At 38.7% G+C, this 26,041-nt stretch overlaps 1 protein-coding gene across 1 annotated transcript in view; it reads right to left on the bottom strand.

Annotated features, from left to right (window-relative positions):
* Positions 1-4,198: 4,198 nt before the first annotated feature.
* MARCHF6 (membrane associated ring-CH-type finger 6) overlaps positions 4,199-26,041 on the bottom strand; it is a 51,646-nt gene continuing 29,803 nt past the window's right edge. The window contains exons 14-26 of the mRNA XM_063130225.1: positions 25,894-25,968; positions 24,548-24,682; positions 23,005-23,124; positions 21,147-21,247; positions 20,010-20,147; positions 16,756-16,960; positions 15,348-15,417; positions 13,510-13,691; positions 12,635-12,769; positions 10,889-10,978; positions 7,851-7,983; positions 5,434-5,569; positions 4,199-4,669 (exon numbers count right to left, since the gene is read on the bottom strand). Of these exons, the coding sequence (XP_062986295.1) occupies positions 4,579-4,669; positions 5,434-5,569; positions 7,851-7,983; positions 10,889-10,978; positions 12,635-12,769; positions 13,510-13,691; positions 15,348-15,417; positions 16,756-16,960; positions 20,010-20,147; positions 21,147-21,247; positions 23,005-23,124; positions 24,548-24,682; positions 25,894-25,968 (1,611 nt within the window). The 3' untranslated portion in view covers positions 4,199-4,578. The remainder of the gene's footprint in view (positions 4,670-5,433; positions 5,570-7,850; positions 7,984-10,888; positions 10,979-12,634; positions 12,770-13,509; positions 13,692-15,347; positions 15,418-16,755; positions 16,961-20,009; positions 20,148-21,146; positions 21,248-23,004; positions 23,125-24,547; positions 24,683-25,893; positions 25,969-26,041) is intronic.

Here is a 26,041-nt window from a genome sequence, read left to right as displayed (position 1 = left end):
TCTCTTGGAACGGTTGAGCCCCACCATTGAGTTTCTATGGCAGCGCGCACGCGCATCTCTCCGTCTCATAGCAACCACGAGAACCATAGAGTAGGCAAATGGTAGAGTGACACTTGCACATGAGGTGGAGAGTGGCTCTGCTAGGCCTTGGAATTACTGTGGGGAAACACACGCACGCACGCACGCACCCACCCACCGTACAGTTCGCATAGATTTAGAGCAGGAGTGCCTTTAAGCACCGCGATGGCCTTTGGCTTGCTATTCTTTTCATCTCGCAGGAGTAGGGTTGCCATATTCTGAATCCACAAAACCGGGACAATTTTTTTTTTGCCGGGGGTTGGGGGAGGATTTTTTTTAAAAAAAAACCTGAGCAATATGTAAAGGTCTAGGGAAAGAAAGCTATCTAAGCTTTATCTAATACTGCAATCCTATGTGTGTCTACTCAGAAACAAATCATATTAAGTTAAATAGGACTTATTCCCAGTTAAGTATGCATAGGATTGCAGCCTAAAGCACTTAAGCACCTGCAAATAAATAATAGGCAAAGAAAAGTTTAAGCAAACAAACAGGAAAAAAATGACACTAAATTACATTTCTCCACTAGTTCTCAAAAGTTAGAGGGGACTTCAATATGGAGACTTACACTCCACTGAGCAGGCTCAAGGCACCATTTCAGAGGTTGGAATTTCTCCGGCCAGCTGGAACAGGAATCCAGGATTCTTGACTGGCTGGCCGGGACATTTTGGAAATGCTTGGAAACCATGACATTCCCGGTTTTCCAGGACGTATGGCAAACCTACGCAGGACGTTGCCGACGCAGGCGCACAAAGCCTCCTCGCCCTGGCACAAGCGGCGGTTGGCATCACAGTATCAACTGGGCACAAGCCCGAATTATATTTTGTCGCTCTGGTGATAACCTTGCTGAAGACTTGTTATGTCGGAAACCTGGATTCCAGCCACACCTTACTCATCTTCGATTGTGAAGCAACATTCCAGACAAACCAGAATCTGAAGAACTCCTAACAGAAAAGGCTTGCACTAGCCCTTGTAGATTGTTTTTTTAAAAAAATGGGCAGTTGAGCACTTCCAACAAGCTGTTTGGCATGAGGCCAGTTTGAGAAGAATCAGTCCAAAGCCACCGATGCCCTTGGTTCTTTGCAAGATGCTAATTTGGGTGTAAATATTAAGTGCCCTGCCAATTTAACGGGCTACTTAAAGTAAGAGTAAATCCAAGCCTTTTCTGATTGTGTACATTTTCAAAATTGCTTGTCTTTAAAAACAACCGAAGTTAAGAATTTGTAAATTAAGTTTTATTGGTATTGAACATTGTACTTTGATGTGAAGATTATATACAGCATAGATTTTACAAGAGGAGCCATGGCACAGACAGTTTTAACCTCTTAGAAGTAAACAAAAAAGATAGTACGCTAAAGAAACCCAAAATTGCACATCAATATATGGAAACTTGATACTCTAGTTTTGCAAGTGGTGGACCACAGACGTGGATGGCCAGGGAGATACCTGGAGGCTATAACACAGGGCACAAAAGTTCCTGCTCACATATATTGATTTGACATAATTTTGGCTATCACTTGCAGGTATGAAATCCTCTGAAGTGTTCCAGAACTCACCTGTACACAAAGAATTTTTGCTTCAGTGAAGGGGGAAATTCCATGCAAAGAAAGGGATCATGTATACATATGTTTCTTCCATTGAACAAATGTGTAAACCCATTTCCACAGGAGCAACATTTTATGTCTCAAAATATACCAACAAGTTTTCAAAGTAATCTACAACCATGAGGACTAGAAACTTGCTTATACACACACATAGGGTTCTGTAACAGTTGCCAGACTGTGAATTATATTATACACATTCTAGTGGCACTGCTACAGTATATATTTTAAAGAAATTAAATTGTTCATTGATTAAAAGTTTTAAAAAGTAGTTCCCTAGTTCCTACAATATTTGCCCCCAAATACAAATAACTACCATTTTCCTTTAGCAGAACCATACATATATTGAGATTTCATCACAGAACTCAGTACTTTGTATAGAATTAAACATTCTGAAAATCTCAGAAGTACCCCCCCCCCATTTTAAAGCAAGTTTCTAGTCCTCAGGGCAGCAAGAAAAGTATGAAAACACATGGGCAATGAAGTATGAATAAACATTTATCAGAGTACACAATGCAGCTTTTCTTTGCAAATTTTGACTTCCCCCTTACACATAGAATGCACAGAGACCTGCCCATAGGTCACCATATTCATAGTAAGATAATTGGTAAAACAGTCATTTTGTTCTAAAGGGAACTGCATCATTAAACATTTCCAACATTTTAAAACAGCAGCAATAAGAAACCAAGTGCCAAGGCTTTTTCTTAACAAACTTTAATAATCTTCGAAGACCAGGTTGCCTGGGATTAAAACACAAAATTACAAGGTACTGCATTACTGCAAAATCCTACAAGAAGAAGCGCAGCATTGCTAGCAATATCCCAGTGGTAAGACTGCTTGGATCTTCTTTTTTTGTTATGTTAAACAAAGACTGTTGATAACAGTTTTTTGTGTGTGCAACTAAATGTATTTGCAGTATTTGGGGATAAAATATGTTCTTGCACATAAAAGTACACCATTATAAATATTGAAATGTATAATATTTGTCTGTCTAAAATAATTGGGCAAGAAAGGTTCAAAATTAAGATCTGGATACAGTGAATTAGAAGCAAGTCTTTTTGGCCATCTTCTAATTACTATGCATCTTTATTGGGAACTACTTCAAAAATAAATCTCAAGAGTATCAACACAGTCCAAAATTCCCCAAATGAGGTAATGCTGCAAAATACCAAAAGTGGCCCTCATGTTAGACAGCCCAGTCACATTTCTACTATATACTAGCACTGGGCATGAGTGTAGATTGTCCGAAATCTAGACTCTGGATTCCCTCCCACCCCTGCCCCAAGACATGGAACCAAAACAGTTCTCAACGTTTTCCTGCTTTTTCTTTCGAGCACAAAGACACATCCTGAAGACAGCAGACAAACTCCTTGGTATTCTATTCAATACACATAATTAACTACACATGATATTCAGGGGCACAGTCCTGAGTGGCCACACAACTGCATAGCATTAATAAACTTAAAATGATTTCTCACTGTTTTTGAATAGAATATTGCATGTCTTAAGCACACAAGTGAACTGTACTTAAAGCTTTAGTGTTGTTCCATTTGTGTATCTCAGAATTACTGACATTAAAATGCATTACTACCTGCAGGAAATAATTATACTTATAAAAACACCAGAAATTGGTAAACTTGATTTGGGGTTCTGGTTTGGTGTTGTCATTGCAAAGATTAACTGACTTTTAATTAGGTGGAGTTTTTTTGGTTTTCTTTTCCTGCTTTTAATACTATATAGGTTCTGTTTTCCACAATTCATTAAAAAAAGCTCTAGCATTACTGCCATGCAGAATTAATGCTGATCATTTCTAAAATTACAGGTGTTCATTTTAATGTGAAATGATATGTTGTCCATAGTACAATTTGCAACTTTGGTTGTACGAAACTTTCAGGCCATTCAGAAAAAAAGGTCTTTCATAGCATGTTCCATTCCTAATGTTCTCTTTGCTCTTGAATAAACATCAAATAACCATCTCCACTGTTCTCTAGAGTAAATAAATCCCTGTAAGCATTTCAACTGTATAGCTTCATAAATGTAAAAAAAGAGGAAATATTGGCTTATGCATTGGAAACACATTCTTCCACAAACCTCTCAATTAGCTGATTTAAGTATTCCTGCCACTTAGCTCTAATGAACTTTGATTTAAGTGCTTGGAAATTCATTAAAATTCTGTCTTCCAGTGCCAAGGAATTAATGCCTCACAGCCAAACAGGCAGTGCCAAAATCATCTGAAGGAGAAAAAAAATGTCTTGATCTACCAGTTACTGTACAATGTTACAAACTTAGACACATGGAAAAAATACTCAGGCAACGAAAAATGTACAGCTTTGATGTTATACAAAATAATACAAAAAAGCTAATGAAGCTTGCGTGTTCTTGTCACAGCCACTTCACTGCTGACTGTAACGGTCATTTCATTTTTAATATTCTTTATGAGCCCCCAGTTTTGCAACAACAACAAAAATAAATTTTGGAAATAGCCACAGCCATCATAAAAATGCAGTTGATTTTTTTTAAAAAAATACACGTCTTGCCTCTTGCAGTATTGCTTTGTGGCACATATGTCAACAGAACAGCAGTCCAAAATAAAGTGACAACTAGATTTAATAAATTAATATTCTTTAAGATGTACAATGAACATTCGTTTTAATCCAAGGTTTTAGGGTATGGGTATTGCTATTTACACATTTACAGATCTCAGCACTGATAACTTCAGAAAATGCAGATAAAAAGGTGCACAGCCTTGCCTGCTATCTGAATGCCATGAGAAGGAAGCCAAAATTAAGAGATAAAAACCCAGCTGAGAGGACTGTTGGGAAAGACACCCAAAGAATGAAGACCAGTCTATGAAAAAGGACACAAAGGCAAGGGAAGATCAAGTAATTCCATGTGACCATTTCTATTCTTGTGAAGACTGAGGTGGCGGAGGTGATGTCCCTTGTTTCCCAGCTTTTCGTTCATAATTCACAAGTCGTTGCCCAACAAGGTACCTAGGATTTTAAAGTTTTTAAAAAATATACGTTCAGTCCATCATTTCTATAGTTTATTACATTTCAGTCTTTTTATGAAATGAGTAGTTTGAATGAGGAAGGTTTCCACAAAGGCGTTTATTTTAAAGACTTCAACGGAGCTCCATTTACTTACAGCTATTAAGGTCCAAATAGATACTATATAGGAAAAAATTAAAAGCTCCCTCTATAAAATGAATGGTCATTCAAAGTATAGTCAGTAGTAGGCATTTATTTTTATAATGTCTTGTTGGTCCCCTTTCCAAATTCCAAATGTAGGGGACTCAAATTTGGCTATACCAGTGCAAGCAGACCTCTTCACAAAATGTCAGGGTGCTGTTGCACCATGTCCTGCCTTGTTGGTCCCTGGCCGATGGCTGGTTGGCCACTGTGTGAGAAGAGTGCTGGACTAGACGGACCCTTGGTCTGATCCAGCATCAGGGCTCTTCTTGTGTTCTTATCTGATTTCACTAACGTTTTAAAGAAAAGCTTCCATTGTTTTCAAGGACAGTATGAAGACAGACATTCCCATCCTTATACAGTGAGACCACAGTAAATCTAACTCTGTATTCTATTACCCATTGGTTAGTTCCAAATGCTTTGGGAAAAGCTTATGGTATCACTGAGCACTGACAACAGTGCTCTAAATAATATCTATCACTTCATAGGGTCTAAACTTTCTAAAAGTTTAAGACACGATTATAGCTATCCCAACAGAGATTAATCTTGATATGGTAGATACTCACTTGTCATTTTTTATGTGTTCATAAAGGCGCTTGAACTGACGAACCTGGAAGGATAAGATTCCCATCAAAACCACCACCATGAGTAGAAAAGGATAAATTCGACGCTGTACCAGGTTTTGCATTTCAGGAGTGACACCTGGGGGGGAAAGTAAAACTGTGAGCAAACAAAAAGTTTGGAACAAGTGTTTGCACTTCAAATACTGAACTGGCATAGTGTATTTTTTTTATTAAGCTACACTCTTCTCCATAATGAATTACCAACATGAAAATGCACTACTGAGCATAGTATAAAAGGAAAAACAATTTATCTACACTTGTAATAATTATACTAATAAATTCCTGTAAAAATGAAGATAATTTACTCGGTGTTTCTCCTTCTTTATGCAGTTTAAGTATTTCAGAAAGACAATGAAATTCTTGCAGGCAGGAAACAACTGGTAGATGAGTGTAACAGTATATTCACATCAAATCAAAACTACAAGAGAATTGGAGCAACCAACATGCCAAAACTAGCAACTTCATACTTTAATTTGTAGCTTTCTAGCTTTCTCTACCTCTCAGCCAGTGATGTTTACATTTCAGTGGTGGTCCCTTTGCTAAGTACCTTCATAGCTGCTGGTTGATCAGAACAGGAATTGTTTTTCCCCTGATACCCCATTTGGTTGCTGAGCTCCAGGGTTTTCTCCTTCCTCATGCCATATATGAGGTTTCACTAGTCCTGTCTGTATTGTACTGCAATGATGTTACTTCTCACTATCTAGCAGCAGGCAGGGACCATATTCAAATAGGGGGAAGGGTCAGCTTCCTGTATGGGGGGGGCACCCCGACTTGCAGGTCGGAATGCCAACTGCACCCCCACCAATGCAATTAATAGTAGTGGGCAGGGGAAGCAGTTCATGCTGTCCATTGATAACAGCCATTCATGGAAGCTGAAACCAATAAAGTTGTGGGCTAATCAAACTCAGTCCCATGTTGGGTCTAACTCTTTCACCCTTCCTATACTTGTCCCCTATGCAGGCTTGATCAAATCTTTCAAGGGAAGATCAGAACAAGGAAATATCTTTCTGTGCTCTAGATGAGCCCTTACTTCCAACAAGTTACTGCCATCTACAGACCAAAGTAAGTAACACAGTTGTTTTCTGGGAAAAACAGCTTTTCTATAAGAGGAAGCAATTCACTGCTGTAAGGGCTTCTACATGGCTTTCCTACTAATAAAGCTTTAGGTAACAAAGCATTAATTTCCAGTATGTCATGTCAGCCAATTATGCAGCTACACTGCAAATACCTGCCAAAGTCCCCAAACTAGTCACTATATTTTAGTTGCCCACAATCAACATTACTTCCGAATCATTCATATGAACAGAACTGAAATGGGTAACCTCAAATGTAAATCGTCTCCAGTCTGTCACGCAATCTCGAATGCTGCAGCCATGTTTGTGGACTCTTAGGTTTCTTAGCTACACACGTAAGATTGCAATCCTAAACATACTAGGAGGTAAGCTGCACTGAATACAACAGGACTTACTTCTGAGTAGGATTGCAATGTAAGGCATTACTAGACTTTGAAGGAGTAACTATTTTGCAATATTTTTTCATTGGGTTGGATCTAGATATGTGCTCGCAGAAGAGTTGGAACAGTGGTCAAATTCCACAAACCATTGCACAAGTGGTAGCAAAACATGCACAGATTGAAATCTGGCCTTGAAGTAAGGGGGCATGTATTATTGGATAAAGCATGTTGTGTGGTATGTTGCACAATGTTGTGCAAGAACCTAGTGTTCTCTGAATCCAGTATGCTGGATCAGGATCCAAGCATTCGCAGAATGACATTGAATAATAGGGGGAACGGTTTTGCATGTATGCAACATGCCTTTTGTTTGTAAAGGACGGAAACTGGATCCAATCACTGTATAAAATTGTAGGCTTTTAAAAAATAACTCCAAATCTTATTATGTGTTGCTTACATAGTTTCTCTTATGCAAATTTGCACATTTAATCAGTTGGTAATCTTTTATCCATGGCCTCCAAACCTAGCACATATTCCGAAGGCTAGAAATTTGAAAATAAAAGTTGTGAATCTAAATTTCACCTAAAGCTCATCACCTGCTCAAGAGAGCTTCAAGGTTTGCTTCTGGGTCACAGCCTATGTTGATTCTACAAGATATAATACGATGTTCCCACTCAACTAGTAAATGAAATACTTTTTTAACCTTTGGGAAAGATACAAAATTTGGTAAATAAAGTGGAACTCTATGCTTAGGCAGAGACCTGAAGATATGCTTGGCAGAACACTCAATTTGAATTGTGCCAAGGGAACATTTGGCATTCTAGCAAGAGATAGATGATCCGTATTTCCACTGTTCATTTTAATCAAGCCTGGGGCCCCAGGTGATATTTGCATGCCCATCTGTACTTACCTAGTAGAGGTACAACACCAGAAGCTATGATGTAAGGTACACAAAGAGAAAGCAACAAAACCGAGATAACAGGTGCTGCAAGCTTCCGTATTATAAAGTGTAAGTCAATGTTTCGAATTCCATTTGCATAAACCTGAAGGAACAAGACAAAAGTCAAGATGCATAAAGGAAGATTGTCCAGCACATGCTGTCAAACATTTATACAGCCCAAGAACATCTTCATGATTGGAAAGAAATATCAGCTTTATCCTGAAGTTACCATTAGATGAATCACTTAATATTTCACTGAGTGAAATAAGAAACCTTCTAAATAAGTGTTTCAGTATATAAATCAACCAATCTAAGGCTGTGGTAATCAGGATTCATGTTCATATGCTAATGAATCAGGACTCATGTTCATATTGCCTTTGCACAAATCTACGGTGCGACCACGCTTAGAATACTGTGTACAGTTCTACTCTCACTTAAACAAAGATATTGTAGAGCTGGAAAGTGCAGAAAAGGGCAACTAAAATGACCAAGGGACTGGAGCATCTCCCCTTTGAGAGAAGGTTACAACAGCTGGGATCGTTTAGCATGGAAAATAGGAGGGTAAGGGGAAACACGACAGAGGTGTATAAAATTATGCATAGTATAGAGAATGTGGATAGAGAGACATTTTTCTCCCTCTCTCATAGTACTAGAACCCAGGGTCATCCCATGAACCTGATTTGTGAGAGATTCAGGACAGATAAAAGGAAGGGCAACCAGGATGATCAGGGGTCTGGAAACAAAGCCCTAAGAAGAGAGACTGAAAAAACTGGGCATGTTTATCCTAGAGAAGAGAAGATTGAGGGGAGACATGATAGCACTCTTCAAATACTTAAAAGGTTGTCACACACAGGAGGGCCAGGATCTCTTCTCGATCCTCCCAGAGTGCAGGACACGGAATAATGGTCTCAAGTTACAGGGAGTCAGATTCCGGCTGGATATCAGGAAAAACGTCCTGACTGTTAGAGCAGTACGACAATGGAACCAGTTACCTAGGGAGGTTGTGGGCTCTCCCACACTAGAGGCCTTCAAGAGGCAGCTGGACAACCATCTGTCAGGGATGCTTTCAGGTGGATTCCTGCATTGAGCAGGGGGTTGGACTCAATGGCCTTATAGGCCCCTTCCAACTCTACTATTCTATGATTCATACAGCGCATAGTTAAACTATGGAAACCGCGACCACAAGATGTGGTGATGGCTACCAATTTGGATGGCTTTAAAAGAGGGTTAGATAAATGCCTGGAGAAGGCTATCAATGGCTATTAGTCCTGATGGCTATGTGCTACCACCAGTATCAGAGGCAATAAGCCTATGTACACCAGTTGCAGGGGAACAGGGGTGGGAGGGTGCTGTTGCACCCATGTCCTGCTTGTGCATCCTGGTTGACAGATAGTTGCCACTGTTGTTGTTGTTTTTTAAGGATGTTTTTAACAATGTATATTATGTTTTAATTCAGTTTTATGTATTTTATCGTTTACTGTTGTTCCTCGCCTCGATCAGAATGGAGAGGCGGTTAAGAATTATTATTATTATTATTATTATTAATAATAATAATAATAATAATAGAATGCTGGAGTAGATGGACTGTAGGTCTGATCCAGCATGGCTCTTATGTTCTTATGAGAACACAGATTTGCTGCATCTAGAGATGGAGTACTAAAAGTGCAAGATTTGTTGTATACGTTTAGACCCTGCCCCCATGGGTGCCATGCATGCGACTGCCATTTGCATTATTTCCCCCTATGCGAGAGGATTGGTGTATCATCCAAACCTGATACGTGGCAGGGGAGGGGGGACTGTACCCACCCCACAACCTACAATATGCAGTAGAGGTTGTAGGGTGGGTACAACACCCTCACCCTCCCCTCTGAGTTTGGACAACATGCCAGCCCATAATGTAGCACGGGGAATAGTGTAAATGGCAGTCGCCCTCACAAGCCTATTTGTTGCTAATAATTTCTGCCGACATTGTAACAATCCCCTGAAGGTGGCCTAAAAAATGCATTTTGGATGCTCACCCGCCTCGCACCCCCGTAAGTGTGGGGTTAGCAGCCACAATGGTTGCTTCCCTCACTGTGAAAGTCTGAATTCGCCCTTAAAGTTAATTTAGCTATTGATCTATGAAATCCTGGTTTCAAAAAGAGACAACTTAAGGTAGTAGGCCCATTTTAATTTGTCCTGCTTTGATATTTGATATGTTCTAATATATTATTATTCCAAAGTCGTTGTCTTTGTTCTAATATTTATACTATACTTGTTCTTAGCCAAAAGGTCGGAAAACCTACCTATATACCACTTAAAAGTGGTAGAAACATTTTGCACAGGTCAAAGTAAAAAAAAATAATCTGGACTCTTCTAAATTTAAGCTTATATCATTATGCACCAGTTGCTAGCAATGTCAACCTGAGTAAACAATGTGATAAATTTGGTATAGCACAATTTGGTATAGCAAAAATTTTTTTAAATTCTTGGAAATCCCTACTATTCCTATGAAGAGAAAGGTCGAGACACTGGGTTGGATCAAAACTAAGTTATTCACACTTACAGTGCAATCCTGTACGTGTCTACTCAGAAGCAAGTCTCATTGAATTCAATGAGACTTGCTCCCAGGTAAGTGGGTATAGGACTGCAGCTCTAAGCCTGACTGAAAATAATTGGATTTAAGTTTGTAATAACAAACTTTAGATATTAACTTCAGTGGGACCTAATTTAGTCTGGATCCAAGTTATTCTTTTCCCTGTTATCTATTTGCTCAATATGTAATAAGTATAACTTGCTTTCTCCCCACACTGGGGGTCCAGGCTAAGTAGTATGTTGCAAAAACAACATATGAGATCAAAATCAATGTTTCTGCAGCAGAGAAAAACACGTGGGGTGCCCCAGGCCACAGAGAGATAGACTGAAAGTTGCGTGTGATCTGTGGGTTGTCCACCTGTGGAATTTACAATTAAGTGGTATATTTTGTCTGTTTACCACACATCAAAGAAACCAAGCTAGCTAAGACTCACCTGTTCAATAACTGTTTTCAGCCACCACTGAGGACCCATTAGAGTTATGGCAGCAATTATTTTGGCATGCAGAACACCAAGAGCCCAATCCTAATTCAAAACAAAAACAATTATTATTTATATAGCACTTTGCAGAGAACAAGAAGACAACTCCCTACCTAGAAGGTTTGCAGACTAATTTGACACAGAGGAAGGGGAGCAAATTGGAGGCACAAGTAAACAAGAATGTGCATTATTTTAATTATTTCAATGCTTTTCTGATCCTTGAATGAAAGAAAGGCACTTCTCAAAATACCCAGATATATTAAAAATCATTTACAAAAATTGGAAACCATCTAACACTGAAGTTGCTAAAGTATGAAGTAAAATCAAATTGCTCTCAAATAAAGTGCTGGATTTTAAGGACAAGTCTCATTTGTTTCAACGTACAGCCTACACAAACACATTTTATTTATTACATTTTATCTTCCTCCAAGGATCTCAGGGCAGCATAGACCTCAGTACTCCCTGAGCCCATTTTATCCCAATAACCACTCTGTGAGGTAGGCTAGGCTGTACTGTGTACCGTTCTGGTCACCGCATCTCAGAAAGGATATTAAGTTGGAAAAGGTGCAGAAGAAGGTAACCAAAATTATCAAGGGGCTGAAGCAACTCCTCTACAAGGAAAGGTTACAACAGCTGAGACTGTTTAGCTTTGAAAAAATGGTAAGGGGAGACATGATAGAGGTCTGCAAAATTATGCATAGTGTGTAGAAAGTAGACAGGGAGACATTTTTCTCCCCCTCTCATAATACTAGAAGGGTCATCCCTTAAAGCCATCTGGTGAAAGATTCAGGGCAGAGAGCCAATGTAGTGTAGTGGCTAGAGTGTTGGACTGGGAGTTCTAGTCCCCATTCAGCCATGGAAGCTCACTGGGTGACTTTGGGCCAGTCATACACTCTCAGCCCAACCTACCTCACAGGGTTGTTGTTGTGAGGATAAAATGGAGAGAGGATTATGTATACGGCCTTGGATGATGATGATGATGATAGGGGATTAGACAAATTTATGGATGTTAGGGATATCAATGGATACTAGTCATGATGGCTATATGCTATTTCCGGTATCAGAGGCAGTATGTCTACGTACGCTAGTTGCAGGGGGAAACAAGCGGGTTGATGCTTCTACCTTTGTGTCCTACTTATGAACTTCCCACAGGCCGCTGCTTGGCCTCTTTCTTAAAAGAACGTTGGTCTAATCCAGCATGGCTCTGTTTTTGTTCTTATGAGAAATAATGACTGGCTCAAAGGTCACCCAGTGAGCTTTAACCTGGATATCTCTGACCCAAGTCCTACACATCAACATAGCATGTGCATCAGCAATTCTCAATATTCCTATTCCTGTAGCTGCAGTAGCTGCCTGCCTTTAAGTGGGCATCACAAACTATTTTATTTAAGTGAGACCTTTTCGAACCTTGATATTACAATATATACCACTGGGTTTTTTTGCTTGATTTTGATTTTTTAGGTTGAATGTTTCTCTTATTTTGCATAGCACTGATCTTATGTATGCTGTCTTGTGTGCTTTTTGTGAGAAAGCAAGGTGTAAATAGCCTTACATTATTATAGTTGTATTCAATTCCAGCAATGCCCATAACACTAGGACCACATTGATTAGATGAATACACTGCATAATACAGCCAGTACTGCAGGACATAGAAGCCCAAATGTAACAACCACATTTGCAAAAAAAGAGTGCACTGCTAACCTGCCATGGGTAGAATAATGGTGTCTGATCCAAGGGAACTCTCAAAGGAGCAACAATAACCAACTCAAACAAAAGTCCAAGCAAGAGTGGAACTACACCAGCCAGCAATATGGCAACTATTAATGTCTTCATTATCTAAAGGAAAAAGAAGAGCATTTATTGACAATGCTTTAATAAACTTTTTTAAAAAGTTTGTGTCTGTACTTAGCATTAAAATTAAGGGGAGCGCAAAGAGATATAAAAAAGATTATTGAAGTAATAATAAATAGAAGCAGACTTAGAAAGAACCCAATGGATTACCTACACCAATAATTTCCAAGGTGGAGCTTTTTGGCAGAATACAGTGGCCAGTTCAAAGGGAGCAAATGAGAGCAGAGCACTCAAGCAATGGAAGTGTCCTCCTTTCTTGGCACTTTTTGGTTCAGGCTAAATTTGAATCAGAGTTCAATAGAGTTTATACCTGGAATCTGTTTCGAATGCCTGAACTCCACTCCAGAATGTGCAAAAATATAAAAAGGATGGATGTGCTTCTTAATATTTGCTGAATGAGGTTCAACACTAAGGAATGTCTGCCGAGCTCAACATTTCTGGATTACACTTCAAGAAGCAGGGTTGAGACCTAAAATCTCTCGTTCTAGAAATTAAATGCCGGTCCTGGTCTTTCCTTTCTCTCCATTCTTTCATGCCCAATTCTTCCTTGCCAAAATATTTGAAGACTTCCAGGCTAAGGTTGCTCTTTTCATTACTGTACCAAATTTTATTTGTTGCTTTCTTCTTTCCAGAGGAAACATTTGTCACAGTTGAAGCCAGACAAGTGTTTTTTCGCCACCTATTAAGTGTTTCCCAAAAGTTGCTTAATTTCCCCAACAACTTACCATGAGGGACCATTCCTTAACTTTCTGAAAAATCACTTGGCGGCCTTGGGGCATCCATGCAACAAGAACCGTCACGGCCCGAATAGTAAGCCAGCAAACATAGAGCCCACAAGCAGCTGTGTAGAGTTCATGGATTTTGGCGGTCCCTGTCCAAAAGGACATCAGCCAACGGCCAGCAAATACTAAAAGCAGAAAGACTTATGAATATTTAATGAAACGCACACTGTCATACAATCATAAAACAACGCAGCCAGGATCCAAAGGACCGTGAAACACATTCCATAAGCAAAGCGGCTTCAGTCTGTCCCTCGCCTTCAAGAGCAGTTGCATATGGAACTTCTGAAACTGATGACAGTTTCAAAATCAATTTATAATATGACAGAGAAATCAGTTGTTCTAAGAAAGAAAGGCAAAAATCCCACTGCATTATTGCAAGCTCTTTGTGTGGACTTAGTGAGATCCCAAATAATAATTCAAACACATTTAATTTTTTTATATATCAATATTAACTACTTAAACTGCATTACAAAGACAACCGAGTCAACTGATATTTGCAAAGCATTTGCTTCACTTTGTACTAGCTTCTCAGATGCTACCAAATGTACTGCCTGGGTCAAAAGCACTGCGAGCTGTGAGATCACACAAAGACAGTAAGAAATATTTAAACTATTTTGCCCCAAACACATAGTGCTTGATTTGTTTTTCTTTGTATGCGGTAAAGATATATGAAACAATGGTTAGTTTTTGCTTAGGCCAGGGAGATCTGGGTTCAAATTCCTGCTTAGTCATAAAGCTTTCGGGCTAGTCACCGAGTCTCAGCCTAATCTGCTTCACAGGGTTGTTGTGAAAACAATGGGCGGAGGGTGGGGGAAAGCTATGTATGACACCATAAGCTCTTTGAAGGATAGGATAAAAATACAAGAGATCTAAAGTAGTTCAGCAATTTTCATTATCAAAGATCCAGGCAATGCTTATTCCTTCTGTGAGCTAAAACAGATTATTTTTCTTTACAATCTCCAGTGATGTTCATACAAACATGGTTGAAATGATGTTACGGTTAAATGAGTAATATTTCTTCCCTTCTGCCTGAATACTAAGAAACATGAGAGAGGTCACTAGTGTAATCTGATTACGAAAATTGCATGTTCCAGCTACTCAGAGCCAATATTATTAGTTAATATAAAATAAGCATGAAGATGAAGAATAGAGGCTTCATATTACTCTACTTTTGTCAGAGTTACAACACACCGTTTCAGAATTCTCTAATTTAGGGATAGAAAATGTCAATGGGCCAATTCGAAGTAAAACGATCATACTATTTTAGTTGCCAATCTAGAGGCACAGGACAGATGAAATAGTATGCTCAGAGATTGTTGTTCAAATGTATTCCAAGACTAAGGCTATATTCATGCAGCCCAATCCTATACATATTTACGTGGACGTCCCACTGAGCTAAATGGGGCCATTAGTCCCAAGAAAGTATACGTAGGACTGCAATTTTAAATAACTAGCTGATCCAATAATAATTCATATTTTGAGCCTGCATGGTGCAGAAAACACTTTTTAAAGAGTTGCTAAAAATACTGAGGCATCAACATGGTTTTTTAGTAAGCTGGATACCATAACTCACAAAGTTAATATGAATGTGTAAGATGCCCAAATAAATTGATCTAGACAATGATTTATGAAAAGAGACTAGCATGTTCAAAATCAATAGAATAGATGCTGATTTTTTTCATTGCATCTTCCTATATTATTTTTGCCATTCAAGCAATTTAAAATTAAAATAAATTAAGAGTGTTTTAATGAGAAGCAGCTTGCTATTGTGAAATACATACCTGGTAATGTAAGGCAGATAAGACTTGCAATCAGCAGTGTTATACACATGAAAATGATCAACAGAAATATCTGAAATACACAGAAATATATTTGATTAATATATTTACAAAGAACAAAACATTAAATTATGATATCTTGAAACAACCTAGGAAACCATTTTATTTCAATTATAGCTCAGTCCTATGGATGTCTAGTTGAAAGTAAATCCTACTGTGTACACTGGAACTTACTCCCAGGTACATGTGTATAGTAAGCGTAAGAAACTTGTGCCCTCCAGATGTTTTTCACTATAATTTCCATCAGCCCCAGCCAGCATGAACAACAACCAGAGGTTATGGAAGTTTTAATCCAAACAGGTTGCCTACTCCTGGTGCATAGAACTGCAGTCAGCAATCTTAAGTCACTGAAGTCACTAAAAACATTTTATGATAACACAATATGCTCTTGTGTCTGAAGAGGTATAGTCAATATTTCTAGTCTTAAATATTTTGGGGTTTTTTACTCGAAAACATGGCTACTGCAATCTGAGTACTCAGTTCTTAGAGTAAAAAAAAACTGTGTAGTTTTTAAAGAATCAAGTGAGCTTTCTATCAAGAGGAGACCAATTTGTAAGCCCCCTCATACATGTGCACACGCACACACACAATTATTATTATTATTATTATTATTTATTTATTTATTTATTTATTTATATAGCACCATCAATGTACATGGATCAGTACAGAATTTGGATATGACTCCCAGTTTCTACTGTATGAGGCTCCGGCTGGGGTGTTTATTCAATAAACTTGGTATGAGTCTTCCCTGTGTGGACATAACTTGACCAAATGGAGGGAGTTGGATGAGCACAGGGGAGGAAACACAGACTATCTATTCCCCACAATAACCAGCTGTAGTGCTTACTTCTGTGTTTGTGTGCATGTGCCAAGAGATGGGGTGACAGAAAGAGCTTCATCGAGCATAATGGGGATCCTTCTGTATCTGGGTGTAGCACCTACACAGTGAAGGATCACAACCAATACCTACATGTACATATTTTCTTCTTTAACTAAAGGAAAGCCTACTTCCATAATACATTTTCTGAGATACATTTTCTGACCATAAGCAGTCACAATCTTTTTTTAAAAAATACACCCTTTATATCATTGGCCATTTATATTATGCCAATATACTCCAGACTAGTGAGAAGGAATTCAAGATGAAGACAAAGAAAAATGGAAGGGGGTTATCGAACATTCATAAAAATACTGCGTTTGGAATTATTTCCTGCAGATACTGGAAATAAGCAGAGAATGAACAAACAAGATGCTAAAGAATTATGCTATGTAGGGAAGAACCTGCTCAGCAGCGGCAAAGAAATCAGCTGCATTATGGCATGTGATTAAAGGGACATTTAAGACTACCTACCCTGAGTGGAAATTTTAAAGGTCTGCGATAAGGCTGAAAACCAACAGGTCCTCCTTGTTGTAGTATGGCTTGGTGGGCTGCATGAAGTCCTTCTCCCACGACTGGAATAGCATTATTATTATTGCGAGCAGGCTGGTTATTAGGCTGTTGGTTTGCATTGTTTTCATTTTCTTCCTGGTCTCCAAGTAAGTAAGAATGCAAATCCCTGAAATAAGATTTAAGAAACTGTTTACCACTTCTGTTTCTGTGTATTAAAAATATATCTGTATTACAGTTTAATGAATATACAGTCATGATGATGACAAGGGCAATAATAAGTAATAAAATATGGAATAGTCAATGACACCCTTTCAATCTATTTGGCATTCACACCAGTTTCTAACATGATTATATGGTTTTGACAGCAAAGATCTCATATGTACTTACTGAAACATCCAAAACAAAAACAACAATCCTACTTCTGGAATGGAGGTGAAACCCACATGTGGCAAGGAATATGATTGAAGAAAGCAACCCAAGCACAGGCTACTGGGGAAGGCAGGATCATCATGATTCACACTAAAATCTCCCTAGTCAAGCTGAAATTTCCCAAGGTGATTTTTAAAAATCATGAGGAATTTTTCTTTCTTTTTTTAAAGAAACTGGTATGCAGAGCCTAAATATTTCTGCTGACGTGTCAATCTGCAGCTTCAGCATAACATGTTAATACACTAGTGGAGCTATTAGTACTTACAACAAATCTTAGAATCAGTCTCTTAAAGTTTTAAAGTGTGTGTGTGTGTGTGTGTGTGTGTGTGTGTGGTAGAAAGACTAACAACAGAATATTTAAATATATTTTTAAAGCTAAATGTTTTGGCTTGTGCCCTCGTCAGGAGCTGCACTGTTACATAAGTATCAGGAGTAGCAGTTTGGAATACCTGGAGATGACAGATCCTTAGGAGAAAAAAAACCAGAGTTATAATTGCTGTAACGCTTATGAATTGTCCTCCAGGTTAAGGCCATTTGGACTAAAAGTTCTCAGTCTATAGATCCTGATTTTTTTCTTTTTGTCAAGTATATCAGGGTCTTTTGTTTGTTCTATTGTTTGTTCTGAGAGATTATGCGCAGGACAGTTTAGATGTCTTGTATCAAGCTGCTCCAGTTTTTCGTAAGAATAGCAGATCTGTGGTTATGGAATCTTGTTCTTAGATCCACTGTAATTTTCCCTACATGTTTGCATATGACATCAATTATTTTACATTCAGTTAAATAAACCACATTTGTAGAAGTGCATGTTAATGATTGTCTAATGAAATATGTTTTGTTGGTAATTGTGCTCTTGAAAGAAATGGTTTCTTGAAAGTAACCACGAGTAATGCACCATGTTGATTTACAATGATATGATCCTGGGTTGCAAATTTCTTGTTTAAGTGCAGCTTTAACTAACAATTTACACAGATTGGGTGATTTTCTGAATGTGATCCATGGTGGAGAACTAATGGCTTCCGTTAAATGAGCATAACAGGGTATAATAGAGTAACTATCTAACTGGGTCCAGCCCCAGCTGAGAGCCCTCTCCCTCCTGCTACCAACTGTCTCTGCAGAGGCCACCAGTGAGGGAGGAAGCAGCAGCCAGGCACCTCTCCACCATGCCTGGGTCCAGCTCCAGCTCAGAGCCCCCTCCCTCCTGCTACCAACTGTAACTGCTGAACTTTGCAACTAAGATTATAGTGCCTGAATTTGCTTTCCTTTCCCCTCTCCTCCTCCTCCCTCCCAATCCCCTTTCCTTTTGTGTCATGTCTTTTAGATTGTAAGCCTGTGGGCAGGGACTGTCAAGAAATACTTTTGTAAGCCGCCGTGAGAGCCTTTTTTGGCTGAGTGGCGGCATAGAAATCCTTAAATAAATAAATAAATAAAATAAAATAAATTATCTTTGATTATTTTGTGGTAGTTAGGGGCAGCAGGATGGTAGTCCATAACAAATGGAATGTGGTTTTCTTTCAAAGGGTTAGCCTTTGCTTCATAAAGTAGGGTATCTCTAGATATTACTGATGCTTGGTTGATGTTGTAGTCAACAATATGAATATATGTATGTGTGTGTGTGTGTGTATAATGAAAACCATTTCAATAGTAATTGTAGAATAATAGCATCCTTATTTTCCATTAAATTGAAGAGAGGGCATCTTTATTTATGTGTTAATTACATTTACATCTTTCCATTTTGGTAGCCTTTAGTGGGCCAAACCCTTGTGTATAGGAATTGCTCATCATTTCTATCCTCAGGGACTGCACAAACTAGCTAAAAGCCTCAGTTGAATCCAAAGACTCAGAATTCTTCAAGTTTTTCTTTAATAAAACTTGTTAAGAAAAATGTGGATGTTGATACTGATGGGTTTCTGAAAAAAAGTGGATTATATTTGTTGCATTTCAGAATGCTAAATTTCTAGATGCTATACAGCTATTTATATTTTTCTATTTATTTATTTATTTTATTGTGAACTGCTGCATTTAATAAGCGACCAATGAATTCATATTTATAATTAACTTTTTTAAAAAAACAACACTTGCATATTGACTGCCTCCCCCAAAATGGGGGAGGGTGGGGAGGAGAGGTTACTGCCTCAAGGTGTAATGAAGTTCCTTGGAAGCAAGCTATAATTAGGAGCCATTAGTGGGGAGGCTCTGTTCTGAGTGCCCATCAAATGCACTTCCCATTGGACCATCGCAGTGAGTAGAAACCATTGTGGCTGCTGCACCCACACACACGACTGTCATTTGCGTTATTCCCTGGGTTGCAGTGTGGGTTGATGTGTTGTCTGAACTCAGCATGCGGAGAGGCTTCATACCCACTCTACAACCCATGACGTGCAGCACACGTCCAAATGCACCCAATGCATCCAGAGGATGGTCTGTTGCAAAAACCTCAACAGCCGGGTGAGATCATGGGAGGCAACTAAGATATGCTGAGCCCAAGCTGTTCAGGGCTTTAGTATAGAATATCACCTGACCATAACCAAATCAAAACTATTCATTTCTTTTAAATTAAAAAAAATATTTTTGCTCTTGCATAATCATAAAACAGATGAAGTTCTAGTACAGTTATAGTTACACTGTTATACTTCACACATACTGGTACTTTCAACATATGTCATTGTTAAATAGCTCTGAATATTGCTATAAATATTTAATTCTGTTTAACACTCTATTTAGATCTGGCCAATAAAACACACTTAAACAGACAAGTAATTTGAGGGGTACTGGTTCTTTCTACTTACAGTAAGTACCCAGCAGTAACAGTCCATGCTCGTACAAGACCCTTCAACCACTGCCTCGTGTGTCCTTGTTCAAGCAAAGCTGGCAATACCACCTGAAGCAAAAGTAGCTCCAAGGAAAGTTCACTCACAGGAGCATCACTGTGGGAATAAAAGCAAGGCCAGATATAGTAAACAACTACCCCAAATACACTGGTGTGGTGTAGAACCATCAGGACTTTTTGTATACTTTGCTAACTAGTGGCTACATAATTCTGTGGCTGCCAAATGAAATAGCTAATTGTTGGAGAAATTGGTGTTTCAAATTTGTAATTTTGCATTGCTGCTGTTTTTATCTGGTTGAGCTTTTATACTGTATTTTATATTATGGTTTTATATTGTTGTTTTATACTTTGAATGTTTTTAATTTTTGTGAACCGCCCAGAGAGCTCCGGCTATTGGGAAGTATAGAAATGAAATGAAATAAATAAATAAATAATAAAATTTGAAAAAATTAAGACTACCATTGCCATCAGAAGGACGCAAAATATAGGTAGACCTTTAAAATGTACAATAATCCCACAAATGATAAATTCAACTTTCACAAATGTAAAAACGCATTCGGTTTTTAAGCTTTTTATGAAAATGCAGTAATCTGATTCAGATGTAATGCTAAACTATGAGACGAGTTCTCTCCCCTTGCGTAGCTACGAGGACATCAGAAGTATTAATTCTGTTTTCAACTAACTGTGGTTTATCATTACCTCCAAGCCTATGGTTAATCTTACATATTATTTAGGGAAACAAACCAGAATTTTAAACCATAGTTTGAAGTTAGTTTAAACCATAGTTTGAAACATAGATAAACCTTAACTAAGACTACGTTTTTTGGTCTGGATAGAACTGTAAAACATGGTTTTAAATGCAGAAGCAAAAGTTTCTAATATCCTCCTTGGTAGGAGGAGGAGGAAGAGCTCATGAGCCCAAGGCTGATTAATGTAATTCCAAATTATAGCTTAGCACAAGATCAAAACAAGGCCACTGCAGTTCACAAATGTACAGCCAGCAGTTTATTTCAAGTAAGTCTACAAAATACATTTGTAGTAAAAAAAAATAGCAAGTTATGGAAGAAAAAGTATTTCAGAAAGTAATTCATCTTACCTGTAAAGCATGACATTATATGGAAGAAAATGAGGCAGCAGATATTTAATAATTCGTATAGGAAGCCAAAGCATGAGCAAGACAATTGACCCGAAGACAATCTGCAACAAGAAAGATACTCTGTAACAGCTTTCCTACATATAGTCTTAAGGTTTTTCTGCTTTTGTTTTTTTATGATCGTTACGATAGTTTGGAAGAGCATGAACACACCATGAGCTCTCTCCTTCCTTCTTGTGCATGGCTTCCATTCCAGTTGACCACTAATCAGAGTTTGACATGACATCCAAATCAGAAAATTCTTGGTTAGCACTTATACTCCAATCAGAATCCAAACGCTAATTCCAGCACTGATGTATGATTCTAGTCAGAAGGACAAGCACTAGCCAGAGCTTATGGATTCAAATGACATAGCAAACCATAGCTAGCGCTAGACAGGAATCAAAAGGAAGTGGGTGTGAGCAGTCCTGCAGCTCATTTCCAGTCCTCCCACGGCTTTGAGAATCATCTATTTATTTATTTATTTATAAATAAATAAATAAAATAAATAAATCTAAATGGAGACACTGTTCAATTAATTATTTTCTTTTTTCAGTTGGCACAAGTAGTCTCCTTGCGTATGTAACTCTTTGGGAGTCAGCAAAACAGAATTTAGCCATAAGAACTCTGATACTGAAGGCACATTTTGGTGCTTTCTTGATCAAAGCCAATGATGCAGCAGAACTCTGATTTTCTTGGTCACAGCGTAGGGCAGGAGAGGGCAATTTGTGGCTTTCTAGACTTTTTGGTCTACAGCTCTCATCAGTCATAGCCAGCATAGCCAATGCCAAAGGATCCTGCAAGTTGTAGGCCAAAACTTGCCTACAAGGGCCACAAGTCGTGGCCTTTGGTATAGGGAGAGTGCTAACAAAAAATGTAAAAGAGAGAAATAGGCAGCCAGATGTAATATATGAAATGTCACAGTTAAGTACCTGAAGATGTGGATTAACTAAGGGGAAATCTGATCTAAAATTATGAAAAATCTGAAAATGAAATAAAATGTTTATTATTTAAGACTGAATAATCACTTCAGCTTGGAATATACAAGCTCTAAAGTTGAGACAGATGACAAAATGAAAGCAGTTGCATTTTAAACCTTCATAGGTTTGAACCTATCTGCTAAACAAAATATTTGTTAGAAAAGGCTCATTTGGGGCAGTATGCTGCCAATTTGAAGGCACAATTTGGCTTCTTCTTTTTTTTCCCCCAAGAACCAAATTATCCTGGACTATATCTGCTTAGAAAACAATGTTTTGTTTTAATGAGAAGACTATTTATTCTGTATAATTGTATGTTCGTCAGTAATTCAAGTGACCATAGGCTAAGAACTTTTCCCCAGAAAAAATAACCTACACACTAAATAACATTTACATTATTATTTTCCTGCTCTATGGGCGACTTTTCCTCAGCCTTAAAGTCTTTCATGATAGCAGAATATGGATAACTAGGCTAGCTGTTGCTAAATCCTCACCATTCAGAATCTTATTGATATAACTGAGATGCAAAGGGTTGTTTGTCTGTGGAAAGCTGTGTTACACAGAAGAGATCTGTGCTCCCAACAAATTTCCACAGAATGCCAGAAAAATGGTTTTGCAATGTGGTTTAAGCTGCACATGGATGTGAAGGACCCAATATCTTTGCATGCAAGGCAACACGTTTAGATACTCTTATTCTATAGTACCTTGGGAGTAGTTACGGTTTGTTATTTCACAAGGTCAGTTTTTGCACAGACAAACATTTACATCAAGAGAAACTGAATATAAAATAGTTTGTTGCAATAAATATATCCACTTCTAAAATGGAAACTGAAATATGCTTTTACCACTGATAAAATAAACCTCCTGAGATGCCTATAAATAGGCAAGTGAATCATTTCTTGAACTGGATTGAAGTCTGGATCATTTAAATTCCTCAGAAACCAAAGGACGCCAGGTCTCAGGACCTGAAAAGGAAAATAAACTCTTAAAAGGAAAGTGTAAACAGGTTGAGATTTGAATGATAAACATTCTGAAATTAATTTTTCAAACCTTTTAGTAATTCAGAAACCTAAAGTTTTTCCCATTGATTTTCACTATGGCCTACAGGCAAGCTTGACCCAAGACATTTTGCTACCTGCTGCAAAGATGACACCCCCTCTCTCTATTTCATGCACAGGAGCCAACCAGACTGGCAGCTGAATCAAGTGAGCTCTTTTGTGTACTGACTAAAGTTAAATTGTCAGGGGGAGAATTACTTACCAGATGGAATTTAGACAATTTACTGAAAACCTGGGGCGTGGGGGGGGGGGGGGGAGAGAAGAAAAAAGGGGAGTGCAGAAGGAAGTGTTGAACTGTGTCCAGTAGGATTAAAACCTGACAGGGGCTGGATAAAGGGGACTGAAGCCATTATATTTGGGGAAGTGGGGAGCATCTGATTACAGGGTGTTACAACAGTGGAGCAGACATGTGAGTAAGGTATGTGTACCACTGATCACAGCCACTTAGGATCAGTGGGAAGATTGGGAATGTGCTGTAGGTTCATGTTCCCTCCTTTGCACCATTCCATGAATTCTCCCCTCTTCCATGGCTTGCTGAATATATTCCACTCCAGTCAGCCAATGGTACACAAACGGCAGGATGCAGAGGTTTTGTACATGCAGAAATACACGGAAGGCTCACATCCAGCTCCCAGGAGCAAGAAACATGCCCCACAGCCCACTGCACCATGGTACAGCAAGACATAGTTTCCTTCAGCTGCCCATCCGGCAGCCAGCTCTTTGTTGTCTGTCCTTGCATACAATTTAGACCATCTTGAAACACATACAGAATTCATCCGCTCTGCTGGGACACAAACTTCATTCGGCTCCTCTTCTCCCATTCCAACTAGTCATTATAAGAACTACTGTAACTTTTAAGAAACGGTCCCTAAGGTTCCTTGTTTTCCTCTTCCTTCTTCATCCCCTTTTCCTTCTCTGTCATGTCTTTTTAGACTAGAAGCCTGCTGGCAAGGACTTTTTATTTTCATCTTATGTAAGCTGTTCTGGGAACCTTTTTGTCTGAACAGCAGAATAAAAATACTTTAAATAGATAAATCTGCAAGTCAGCAGCCCATTGGTTCTGATTCCCTGATATGCTGCAGCATGATAAGCATATATTTTTAAAGCCAGCACAACCTACAATTCAGTATTTTATTCCACCCCTAACCATTATTCGCGGAAATTATGCAGCAAACACCTCAAAAGTAATTTTCAAATTAAAGTAATGTATTTCCAAAGGCTAATAGACATAGATTAATGCAAAAAATAAAAAATGAGAAAAACGTTAACTATTCAACACCCACAGTCTTTCTGTGTGTTTTCAGCAAACCCTACTCTAGTCAGTGCTTACCTCTCTCAGCAAGAGTATGAAGGATGCAAAGTAGAAGACATAGACCATTCCCACTAGCCAGTGAAGGAACATTGTAGTGCCAGGGGCAGACTGAAAGCTCAACTCTCTGTCCTTCAAAGTAGCATCAAACATTTCCTATGAAAAAGGTAACACGGGAAAAAGACACTTTTTTTTCCATTTTTGCATCTAGTACAATTGCATCAGCTTTTACATTTACAAATCAATGAAACTTAGTAATGATGGGAAAAACCCTGAGCTCCTTCCAAAGTTCTTATGTAATAAAGACACCCAGTGCTCTGTAAAATGATTTTCTAGGCAAGGTTTATATATTTTAAAATGAATTGCCTTTGTTATAAGGGCATTAAGAAAGAATCCTCCACCTTAACTGCTTAGAGATAATCAGGTTTCCAATCCTTTCTTAAAGGTTTTTATAGGCCTTAGGGTACAATCCTATGCATATTTAAGGTCTTAGGGTGAAATCCCATGCATGTTTACAAAAAGAAAAATCCTACAACTCCAGCAATCCCCAGCCAGCCATGGATTTTTTTCCTGCCTAAACATGCATAGGATTGTACCATTAGGCTGGATTCACACAACATGCTAACCCAACCCAGTGTGCATTGTAGTTGAACCATGGGTTATCATGTTGTCTGAACACAGCATGTTTTCCACAGGGTTGCTCGTTAACCATGCAGTGCAGCGTGTCTTGTTAACCACCCTGAACAACCCAACAAGAAGTCATGGCTTCTCAAGGTGGCTTGTTTGAGAAAAATAACGAGCCACCCTGTGGAAAACGTGCTGTGTTCAGACAACACGATAACCCACCCAGCAGAAAATGCACTGCATTCAGGCAACACATAAACCAACCTTGCAGAAAATGCACTGCATTCAGACAACATAATAAACCATAGAGGGTTGGCGCGCTGCAGGAACCGCAGCGTTAATATCATAATAGTCAGAACATACTTCTGCAGAGGGATGCATTATTGTTTCCATTTTAACGCTATAAACTGCATAAGCACCTATCCTCTTTGTTGTTCCTTTAGAACAGGGGTGGGCAATGCCGTGTGTGTGTGTGTGTGTGTGTGTGTGTGTGCGCCCAACCCCACTGACAAAATTGCTGCCAAATTTGCTGTGAGGATAAGAAACAAGGATTTTGCTTGGGTGTCCTGTTTCCTTGGGAAATCATTCATTTTTGCTGCTGCCACTGCAAATTCAGCAGCAGCGGGGGGCTATAAAAACGGTTGGGGAGGCGGTGCTGCATATGGTCCGAAAGCCATGTGTTGCCCACTCCTGCTTTAGAATGTAGTATAAAACAGCTATCTTCCAATAAAAACTAATCTTACCAGAGAACATATGTCTAGCCACCAGCCACAGATGAGAGGGAAAACACCTATTTCTACCACCACTAGCAACGACACCTGCAGAGGGGATAAGACAAAGGTGTTGTTTTAAATGTAGAGCAACTATTGAATACTGATTGATTTTCGTAAA

The sequence above is a fragment of the Elgaria multicarinata genome, chromosome 7 (genome assembly GCF_023053635.1).
Source record: "Elgaria multicarinata webbii isolate HBS135686 ecotype San Diego chromosome 7, rElgMul1.1.pri, whole genome shotgun sequence".
Taxonomy (NCBI): Eukaryota; Metazoa; Chordata; class Lepidosauria; order Squamata; family Anguidae; genus Elgaria; species Elgaria multicarinata.
The sequence above is the reverse complement of the archived record's forward strand: the minus strand, read 5'-3'. Positions and strand labels throughout refer to the sequence as shown.